Source organism: Silene latifolia, chromosome 11 (assembly GCF_048544455.1).
Source record: "Silene latifolia isolate original U9 population chromosome 11, ASM4854445v1, whole genome shotgun sequence".
Lineage (NCBI taxonomy): Eukaryota > Viridiplantae > Streptophyta > Magnoliopsida > Caryophyllales > Caryophyllaceae > Silene > Silene latifolia.
In genome coordinates this window covers 13,297,533-13,309,183 of record NC_133536.1, presented here as the reverse complement: position 1 = coordinate 13,309,183, position 11,651 = coordinate 13,297,533, and the positions used below count along the sequence as shown (strand labels likewise).

The window sequence follows — 11,651 nt, the reverse complement described above, 5'->3', positions numbered from 1 at the left end:
GTGGTATTATCCCGGAGACCAAATAATTCACTATATCCGCATACCACGGTGCTTCACCCAAACTTAGAGACAACAAGTGATCATCGGGCAAGTGATCATTGATAGGAAGCCCATTGTCAACATTGAGGTTGATTAGCCGGGATAAATGGTCGGCCACCACATTTTCAACTCCTTTCTTATCCCTAATCTCCATGTCAAACTCTTGGAGAAGTAGTATCCATCTAATCAACCGAGGCTTGGACTCTTTCTTGATGAGCAAGTGTCTCAAAGCAACATGATCGGTGAACACAATAACCTTAGCTCCCACCAAGTAGGTCCGGAACTTCTCTATTGCAAAGACCACGGCTAAGAGCTCCTTTTCCGTTGTTGAGTAATTTGTTTGAGCATCATCTAGAGTTTTGCTTGCATAATGAATTGCATGCACCTTTCCATTCTTCCTTTGGCCTAATACCGCGCCCAAGGCATGATCGCTCGCATCACACATCAACTCAAATGGCAAGCTCCAATCCGGAGGTTGTATAATTGGAGCACTTGTCAAAGCTTCTTTCAACCTATTAAAAGCATCAAGACACCGGTTAGAAAACAAGAAAGGGGTATCTTTGGCTAACAACTCGGTCAAGGGTCTCGCGATCTTAGAGAAGTCCTTGATGAAGCGGCGATAAAAGCCCGCATGACCAAGGAAACTTCTCACCCCCTTAACATTGGTGGGAGGTGGGAGACTAGCTATGACCTCTATCTTAGCCTTATCAAATTCAATTCCTCGGTTGGACACTATGTGTCCCAACACAACACCTTCTTGTACCATGAAATGGCACTTCTCCCAATTAAGTACAAGGTTGGACTCTTGACATTTACTCAAAACTTTCTCCAAATTCATCAAACAATTTTCAAAACTTTTCCCAACAACCGAGAAATCATCCATGAAAACTTCCATTTCTTGTTCAATGAAATCGGAGAAAATTGACATCATAGCTCTTTGAAAGGTAGAGGGAGCATTACATAGCCCAAACGGCATCCTCCTATATGCATAGGTGCCGAATGGGCAAGTAAAGGTGGTCTTCTCTTGGTCACTTGGATGGATAGGGATTTGGAAAAATCCCGAATAGCCATCCAAGAAGCAAAAATAGTTGTGTTGAGCTAATCTTTCTAGCATTTGATCCATGAACGGTAAGGGAAAGTGATCCTTCCGGGTGGATTTGTTCAACTTCCTATAGTCCACGCACATTCTCCACCCGGTTACCGTCCTTGTAGGAATCAATTCATTCTTGTCATTTCGCACTACCGTCATGCCTCCTTTTTTAGGAACTACATGAACCGGGCTTACCCACCTACTATCCGAAATAGGATAGATAATGCCCGTGTCAAGTAGCTTAAGGACTTCTTTCCTTACAACCTCTTTCATGATGAGGTTAAGCCTTCTTTGTGGCTCAATTGAGGATGCGTCCTCATTTTCAAGAAGAATTTTATGAGTACACAAAGAGGGACTAATCCCCTTGAGGTCACCAATAGCGTACCCAAGGACACCCTTGAACCTTTTGAGCAAAGAAATGAGTTTTGAAGTTTAGGTGTCATCAAGTGCACTATTGATGATGACGGGAAAAGTGGAATTATCTCCTAGAAATTCATACTTCAAAGAAGAGGGAAGAGGTTTAAGTTCAACCGTAGGAGGAGGCGTGGAACTCTCCTCCTTCTTACCGACTTCCAACATTTCAAATTTGGGAGCTTGTTCATGAATAGGAGCCGAATCCAACATCCATACATATGCAAGAGTCTCAACATCTTTGTCATCGACTTCATACCCACTAACAAGACAAGTCTCCAAAGGATCCATAGATGAAGCTTTCGGGTCATGCTCCTCCATGGGATTCTCAAGAATGTCAACAATGCAACAAGTGTCACCTAGAGAAGGAGCTTCCATGGACTTGTGGAGTTCAAATTCCACTCTTTCTTCACCCACTTGTAAAGACAACTTGCCACTCTTTACATCGATCATAGCTCTACCGGTAGCAAGACAAGGTCGGCCTAAAATAATAGGCACATTATAATCCTCCGGCATATCCATAACAAAGAAATCACATGGTATGACAAGCTTCCCAACTACCAAGGGTACATCTTCAATCACACCAATGGGAAATTTGACCGACCGATCGGCAAGTTGAAGTGAAACTCTAGTAGGTTTCAAGTCTCCCAAATCAAGCCTCTTGAATATAGAAAGTGGCATGAGGCTCACACTAGCCCCCAAATCACACAAAGCTCTTTTAATAGCCACCCCTTGGATAGAACAAGGGATAGAGAAGCTCCCCGGATCTTCTAGCTTGTTAGGAAGCTTGTTGGTGTGAGTGAGTATAGCACTACATTCCTTAGAGAGGTTGATGGTTTGCACCTCTCCATTCTTCTTCTTCAAAGTGACAAGTTCCTTAAGAAATTTGCCATAAGATGGAATTTCGGTAATCATGTCAAGGAAAGGAATCGTGACATTCATTCCCTTCAAGATCTCCACAAACTTCTCATATTTCTTTTCAATTCTAGGCCTTGCAAGCCTTTGTGGAAAGGGTACCGGTGCTACATACTCCCTTGGTGGTGGAGTACATTCTTTGGCCTTAGTTGCAATAGGCTCATCTTGCTTTGGAGGATCAACCATCTCCACCTCCTTAGACTTTTCCACCACAATTTCAACCGGGTGCTCTTTCACAACTTCATTAGTCACCCTCTTCCTCTTCCACTTAGGAGATTTCTCAACCTCCTCCAATTGCTTACCACTCCTCAAAAACACCGCATTCATCTCCCTTGGGTTAACCGTATTACCCGGAAACTTCCCCGGATTTTGAGCCAATTGACTCAATTGTTGAGAAATTTGGGCCACATGAGTTTCCGTAGCCTTTTGTGATGCCCGTATTTCATCATTCACCCGGCTTTGTGAGGCAATGTGGTTATCAAGCTTTGAGTCGGATTTTTGATTTGCAATAACCAATTGTTCAAAAGCTTGTTCCCAAGATGGTTTTTGAGGGGTTTGGAAGTTTTGGTTTTGTGGTTGGAAATTTTGGGTTTGTTGTTGATTGAAATTTTGCCCCTTGAAACCCCCAAATGGTTGTTGGTTTTGGGTTATGAATTGTTTCCCTTGGAAACCGGGTGGAATTTGTCTTTGGAATTGAGAGTTTTGATTGAACCTTTGTTGTTGTTGAGGTTGGGAAGTGGTGGGGTTTTGAATGTTTTGTGAAGCATAAGATAAGAAAGGGTGAGTTCTTTTTCCATTGACAAATTGGTTGTTGTTATTATTGTTGAACCCTTGCCTTGCACTAGTTGACTCCCAAATCCCATTTACTTGCTCATAGCATTCCTCACCTAGGGGTGCAATCAAGGGACACCCAATGGGAGTGTGCCCTTGTTCACCACACAACTCACACGACAAGACTTGCCTCATATCGGAGCCCTTAGGTTTTGAATTTAGCAAAGCAACTTGTTGGGTGAGTTCATCTAGCATACCCTTAACCTCCACATTCAAAACCGAATTAGAATCCTTGCTCTTGCCCTTCCTCATTTGCCTATCACTTCCCCATTCCATAGTTCTTGAGGCCATCTCCTCAATTAGTTCCTTTGCCGCTTTATGCCCCAAAATGTCTAAGGCACCTTTCCCCGATCCCGCATCCAATGAAAGCCTTAGGTCTTGAGTCAACCCTTTGTAGAAATTGTTCACTAGCTCGGCCTCGGAGATGCCATGGTGTGGGCATAACCGTTGGAGCTTCTTGTACCGTTCCCATGCCTCATATAAGGTCTCATCCTCTTCTTGAGTAAAGCTTTGTAATTCACTCTTGACTTTGGCCGTTCTTGAGGGTGGGAAATATTTGTTTAAAAATGCCGAAGCCAACTCATCCCATGTCTTGAAGGAATCCGGGTCACAATTCTTCAACCAATCCTTGGCCGAACCCCTAAGAGAACGGGGGAACAACCTAAGGCGAACCGCGTCATCGGAGACCCCATTTGACTTGTACATATCACAATTTTCAAGGAAATCATTTAAATGATCATTTGGGTTCTCCAAGGGACCTCCTCCAAATTGGTTGTCTTGAACAAGGTTGAGCAAGGCATTTTTAATCTCAAAGTTATTAGCTTGAATTCGTGGCCTTTGGATGCTTGGATTGACTATGTGCTTAGGAGCCATAGTGTCTCTTATCGGAACCGGTTCAACCATGGTGTTAGGCTCTTCTTCTAAAACCCCAAAAGGATTTTCAAACACTTCGGTAGCTTCTTGGTGATTAGCTTCTTCAATTGGTGGTATATCTAGAAAACCCCTTCTTCTTAATGAATTAAGTCTTCTTGCCGTAGCTTCAATTTCAAGATCAATAGGATATGTTGGTTGACCTCTTCTTTGTCGCCTACTCATGCAAAAGACCTAAGCACTTGAAAGAAAGGATTAGTAACAAAGGACTTAGTCTAAACTAGAACAAAAACGATTAATATCAAGCCGTACTCCCGGCAAGAACGGCGCCAAAAACTTGATGGTCTCAAGTTAAACCTCGCAAGTGCACGATTTTATCGTTGTACACTCTAGAGGGTCGATCCACAAGGAGTAGGGGTGATTACTAATTATCTATATTCTTGAGCTTAGCTAAGTCGATAGATAACAAAGGGGGTAGTAACAAACTAACGCTAAACTAACAAATTTAAGGACAAACAACAAGATAAGGTAAAAACAAGCTAAAGAAAGGAGATAGATCGAATAAAGAGAAAGACTAGAACTCGGTCCGACCATGAATATGAGTAATTCCGCATACTAATCGTCTCGGCTAATCAAAAGGGGTAGAAAGGTAAGGGGGAGATGGCTCTAATTCGCCTAGAACCTCCCTTCCGGTCTCGCACTAGGACACTAGCTACTCCGACTAACCCCCCTCCCAGGTTCGAAAGCCGGTCTCCCTAACTCAAAACCCGACAACCCCAAGAACATGCATTTTCCCAAGGAGGTCAAGTAAATGGTCAAGGTCATTAAGCCCTCATCATATTCCGGGTCATCCCACTCCCCCTTCCGGAGGTCGATTTCAAACACTAGCTAAGAGGCACTCTCCCTCGGTTCTCCCTTCCGGTCTCAACCTTAGTTGGTGACAAGGACAAATTTCGGGTGTCCAAATTACAACCTAACCAACTTCCGTCGGTGGACAAGGGTCACAAGTTGACACTACCCAAAACCCAAACCTTAAGCATGCAAATTCCTCTAAACTACCCTCACCAATTTCCCCCACAAATTAGCCTTAATGATAATTTGTTAGTGAAGTTACCCATATCGGGTCAAACCGAGTCCTAGAAGGAGACTACTCACTAATCATGTTTTTAGAGGCAAGGAAAACAACAAAGATAGAGTCTTTAGGCATAAACATGGTGATAAGATGAATTCTACAACCAAACATGCAAGAATCCGACAATAATTATGAGGAAAAGTGATTTTAATCTAATAACAAGGTTTATTAAACTAAAAGACACGATCTTTAACCAAATTCACTCAAAGATTAAGTCTTTGAGGACAACTAGCAAGGAATGAACCAAGGTAAGAGAAACAAAGAAGAGATGAACAATGAAAAGACCAACAATGGTGAGAACAACAACAATTACACAATAAAGATGCTAACTTTATCAATAACAATCAAACAAGCTTAAAGGATAAAAAGAAATGTAAACAAATGAAAATAAGGAGAGAAATAATACCAATTTAAAGCAAGAAAGGAATTAGGATAGAAAATTAAAGAAGGAGGAACCTTCAATTCTTCTTACAACCCAACTCCAATTACTAATTAATTGAAGAACTAGACTAATTAAGGAATGATTAGGGAAAGATTAGTGAAGTAATTAACAAAGTTTGAAACTTGGAAAGGGAAATAATTCAGATCTAGGGTTATGTGTCAAAACACCGAATTTTGGGGGTATTTATAGTGTCCTCCTACTTAAGTTACAAAAAGGGGAAATTTATACAAAACACGTGTAGCAGTGACCGCCAGCCGGTCGACCGGCGGCCGGCTGCCCATCCGGCGCCGAGGAATCTCAAATTTGAAGCTCGAAATTGGCAACATGACAGCCCGCCGGTCGGTGGCGCTCGCTACCGGCTCGGGGTCGCTCTTCGTCTTTTCCTCCTCTTTCTTCCTTGCTATCTTCCTCTTGTGCCTTGTTTCTTCCCAAATTTCCTCTAGCTAGCTCAATTACCTACAATAGAGCACCGGAATTGATAGTAGCGGGAATATGGAGCAAAATGCAAGAAAAAGGCCTAAGATCGTGCCTAAGTAGTCCAAAAGATTAGCAAAAGGAAGGGTAAAAAGGGGCCGAATGTTTATTCATCATGTGGGGATTAGTTATGTGAGAACGTTGCGATTGTTAAGCATTTTGACTGACAAAATCGAGATTAACAAAGTTGATGAATGTCATGTTCAAACTGTTGATAGGGTTTATGTTGGAGGTAGAGAAGGTTGGATGTATTAAGCGTTTTGACAAAATGATTGATTTAGTGTATTTGTGACAGTCAAACATGATAACTTGGATTATTGGAGGAGCAGGGTTAATCTCCTCCCACTTGGTGGATAGGTTGATGTAAAACGAGAAAAATGAGGTAATTATGTTTCCACGGACTTGATTCTATGCTATAAAGTAATGATTTATAAAGGAAACTTGATACCGTCGTTTAGTATCAAAAATAATATTTATAATTCCGAGCTAAACTAACAGAAGCTAGTGGTAGCACGAGTCGAACCACAGGGAGGAAGGGAATTTCAGTTGTCTAAATCTGGTCTAAGGTAACAGTTGTGGGGGTTTAATTGATTTGGTCTAAAGCTAAGAGTAATAAAAGACAATAAAATAAATAACGGATTAAACAGATAAAGAAAGGTACTAGGAGGGTCGGTTCACTATAGTTTCGGCGGCAGCATACTAAACAGGTCTAAATCAAAACACATGAGGCGGGAAACGAAGAGGTCCTCTCGGTCCACTCTTAACAAATAGCATCTCGCTATAAGTCCCTAATATCACTAATACGACTCTCGTCTCGAAAAGTGACTAATCATCTAAACTTTACCTATCTTTCGATCTCGGCATAATTTAGTCATTTTAATTGGTGATCTAACAACTGTCCCTATCTCTCGATCTAATGGGTCAGTCATATCCTAAACATTCAACTGGTCGTGTGCACTCGATTCGTCGAATTAAGAATTAAAACAATTAAAACGAAAGGAAAACCTCACGTGGTCAGTCGATCGACCACGCATAGCAGTCGATCGACTGACATGCGATTCAGTCCGAATTTATTCTATGCCGCCTACACTATAATTCCCCTACATCCTAGCACAAGCAATTTAGCTACTCATACTAAAATTAAAGGCAACACTAAAATCAACGAAATAAACAGAAGAATTCATGCTTAAATTGATAAAACAAAAGGCTAACATAAAACGATGATTATGGTTTCGGGGAACTAATTAACAATTCTATACTATGAGCGATAAAGTAATGAAACTGAAAATAGAGCAAGTGAATACCGAATTTGCAGAAGGATTGTAACGGAATGATTGAAAGCACAACGAAAATCCAATGTGAAAATAGTTTCCCAAACCCTAATTATTTCTAAAGAACTGTATGTAAAACTAGATAAAAACTTCATAAATTTCTGAATGTTCAAGCTGCGTTATATAGGAAAAGTACGCAGCTATTATTCCTAAACCTAATAACTCATGGGCTTCTAAATTCTCGTTCTATTAATTCACGCATCAGCTCGTGGAGTGGTCGATCGACCATGTTGCTCAGTCAATCGACCAACCTATACTGAACAGTAGCTTCTGATCTCGTGCTCTGGTCGATCGACCATAAGCATCAGTCGATCGACCAAGGTTGCTGTACAGTAGTGCATTCTGACGAATTCTGCAGCGCGCACCGATATTAAAATAGCTGCTATTTCTTCGTTCCTTGGTCAAATCAGGCGTTCTACGCGGCGTTGGAAAGCTAAGAGGATAAGCTTTCACCTCCAATTGGATTCACTCGATTATCTGATTTAGAACTCGAGATATAGCCATCTGAAGCAGGCTGCAGTGTGGAGAAGCACTTCTTTGCTTGTTAAACTCGTACGCACCCATGCTTTTGCTATCTTTAGGCCTTGAAACGCGCACCAAGCTCATTCCTCGAGTCAATACTTCATGTCAAATGCAATGTTAATTACTTAGGGACGGATTTGGCTCGATTTCCGCTCAATTCTTTATATTTCTGCAATAATAGACAAAAACACGAAAGTAGAGGAAAATAGGGAAATAATGGTATATATTGCACATTTGAGCTCTGAAATGCGTGTAGAATAAAGTGTGAAACATCATATTTTGGTCACGCATCAAATCTCCCAAAACCAAACCTTGCTTGTCCCCAAGCAAGAACTAGACTCGATCCTAAAACCTAATGGAACGAGTTCAGTCTCAGAGCGAATTGCAATATGTAAAGCCTAAATCAATTTAATGCACAACCAACAATCAATTAGCAATGTGAATCATGCAAACGAATTATGAAGCCGTTAAAAACTGCTGAACCGTCAACCATAGAGACTTAACAAATTGGACTCTCACGGGTCGCTCAAATCACTCAAATAAGAACAAGGTGAATATATAAGAGGATAGAAAGAATTTATTTTGTAAAGACTCTCACCTAACTACGACCTATGAAGACATGCCAGCAATAAAATATGAAAATGATCTCTATGACCGTACATATGCATTCCAACCAACAAATGACCATGACACATGCCGAGGTATATATGGATATGTGAGGTAAAGGGTAAGAAGGGGCTAAAATGAATTTGGATATGAGGAGTAATAAGCCAAGCTAGTACTACAATCCAAACTATAAACGAATCCCAACTTCAAGCTCAATGTAAATGATACAATACGGTGCCAATTCAAGGCACAAAACTCACAATCTCCACAAAATTTGACTCCCCAAAGAATACAAATGATAATATGGGAGTGGAAATCACCAAATCATAACAATTGCAACATGTGATTTTTTCGAACTTTTCTTTTTCTCGGGATGCAGTCGATCGACCAATATGGTCAGTCGATCGACCGGATTCTACAGTACTCGTCTCTTTTTTCTCTTCTCTTTCGAGTCATTTTTCTTCTCTTTTTTTCTTTTCAATTCTATTTTTTTCTCTCTTTTCTTTCCTTCCACCATTTCACCCAACATCTTGAATTGAGCATATAACCAAACCGCAAATAAACACATTCCCAAAACTAATACTACTAGCTTGACAAAGGCAGGCTAAATATAGGATGTAGTTAAGGGACAAAAAGGCTATTTTCTGCTATGAGGGGTTCATGGGTAAAATGAATAAAGGGAAACCTCTACCACATGTGTCAACAAACCACAAACCGAATGCATACAGGTATTAAGCAGATTAAGTTCATATTTATGCAAATTAAGGAAACATGTCTCATAAGGAGTACTACTCACATTCCTAGATAAACTGGTCATGAATGTCACCAGTTATAAGCTCTAAAACTCAGAAATATGATGTAGCTTGCCAATTTTCAAAGTCAAGTCTCAAGTTCAGCAAGAATGTAACGAAAACTCGTAGATATGCATTTACGATTCTACTAATAACATGTAAGTCAAGCAAGGATCAGGCAAAACAGGTGCAAAATGCAATATCATCCTTGAAATACTATCGTTCCGACTCGACCTATATGCTAAAATAAACGTGCATTTTATGGAAATTTTTGAAATTTTTCAATTTTTTTTTTTTGAATTTTGTATATATATATATGAAATGAAATAAACAATGCAAAACAAAAGTAAACGTGAATGCAAGCAAATGAATGAAGTGCGACGCAAAACCCTTCCCCAAACCAAATCGCACAATGTCCCCATTGTGCAAAATCATGTAATGAAAGCAAAGAGAAATGGGAATTTGCGAGAAAAGGGAAATAAAAACACAATGACATAAAGTAAAGACTTGGGAACTCACAAGACTTTAAGCGCAGCAAAAGAAACCTCCCCAAACCAGCGTGAGCTAAGAGGTTTCAGTAGCAAGCAGTGCTACCAATAAAAGTGCCTGAAAGACAGAAAATACCACGTATAAGACCGAGAAAACAATTTGAAGCGTAAAAATTGTGCACAAATGAGACAATAGAAGAAATAGATAATTCGACGGAAAATAAAGTGGAGTAGAAAACTCCCTTAAATCCGCATATCGACCAAACACAGCAGGGGAGAGGTCGTGAATGAATATAGCAGCAGTGGTGGTCGATCGACCACATAACCCAGTCGATCGACCATGCAAAGCGTGAACGAGATCGCCTGGAAAGCTGCAGATCAGTCGATCGACTAATGGTCCCAGTCGATCGACTGAAAACACTGCTGCACCCTCTTATTTCTTCGTATTAGCTCAATAATTTGAGCTAATGAGGTCTAAAAACCTGCAAATGCACAATAATACGCGCCCAAAATTGCGCAAAACCCAAAGTAAAGTCTATAGCGTATAAAATACTAAGCAAGCAAAAATAAAATGCGAAGTCTCGTGCACACAAAATACGGTAAATAGTCTTAAAAGCAATAAAGTAAATGTTTGATAGAGCATGTGATCAACTAATAGTTGATCAAGAACGGCCACGGTATGGCCCACTTCGTCGGCTTCTGGCTACATGAGGTAGCCTCAGCAGTGCTCATCTTCTCAGCTGCACTCTTCTTAACTTCAATATTCGTATGGCTCAACGGATCAATACTCTCATCATCTCCCCAGTCAATGACCTCTTTGGAATCGTCAGAATCCAAATCAGACTTCGTTGCTTTGACCGGCTCGTCATCCACTTCCTCATCAGTCCCATAGCTCAGGCAACCAAGACCACCCCTTGAAATGATTGGCTTCTTTTTGGTGGAGCAACTTGCAGCTCACCCTTCCCCAAACCAGCTCCTGCAATATCAGAAATAGACAGATCTTCCTCCAATTTGCTCCCAATTTGGGGCGGAGGTGTTACAACAGGAGTAGAAATAGAGACAGGTAATTCAGGAAGCACAAAGTACGATTTCTTTTCAGAAACCGTATTGCAAGTGACCGGCCACATGGGGTCTTTCTTCTTAGCAGGCTGAGTAAAAACGATGGACTGTTTCCCTACTTTAAAGGTCAACGTCCCTGAGCCTACATCTATAATCTGCACCAAAAAGTGTGCGAGAAATGGTCTACCCAAAATAATAGGAATATGAGCATCCTCGGGTATATCAAGTACAACGAAGTCAACAGGGAAGAAAAACTTCCCTATTTGGACAGGAATGTCTTCTAGGACTCCTATTACCGGTTTGGCAGAACGATCAACCATCTGTCTTGTCATGCTAGTAATCGCAAACCTAGTCAAATTCAATTTCCTAGTTAGACTCAAAGGCATAACGCTAATGCTGGCTCCTAGGTCACATAATGACTTCTCAATTGAGAAGGTACCAATATTACATGGAACGGAAAAGCTACCTGGGTCGCCTAACTTAGGTGGTGCAAAGTATGGGTCGATAGGAACATGACTCCTCGATTAGTGCGGCGAGAATGTACGATTTCAAGTGACTTCTTTTTGGACAAAAGTTGCTTCATAAATTTCGTGTAAGCAAGCACTTGTTTAACTAATTCAAGAAAAGGAACTTGTACATTTAAGCTACGG

The 11,651-nt window shown here is 40.8% G+C and overlaps 1 protein-coding gene and 1 non-coding gene across 2 annotated transcripts; one reads left to right on the top strand and one right to left on the bottom strand.

Annotated features, from left to right (window-relative positions):
- Positions 1 to 1,561: 1,561 nt before the first annotated feature.
- On the bottom strand, positions 1,562 to 4,189 carry LOC141612946 (uncharacterized). The gene is made up of 2 exons (XM_074431694.1): positions 3,417 to 4,189; positions 1,562 to 2,912 (listed from the first exon to the last, which is right to left on the bottom strand). The coding sequence occupies exons 1-2, from the start codon at positions 4,187 to 4,189 to the stop codon at positions 1,562 to 1,564; spliced, it is 2,124 nt and encodes a 707-aa protein (XP_074287795.1).
- On the top strand, positions 3,711 to 3,817 carry LOC141615662 (small nucleolar RNA R71). Its single transcript, XR_012530071.1, has one exon. It is a non-coding gene; the product is annotated as a small nucleolar RNA R71 (small nucleolar RNA).
- Positions 4,190 to 11,651: the final 7,462 nt, after the last annotated feature.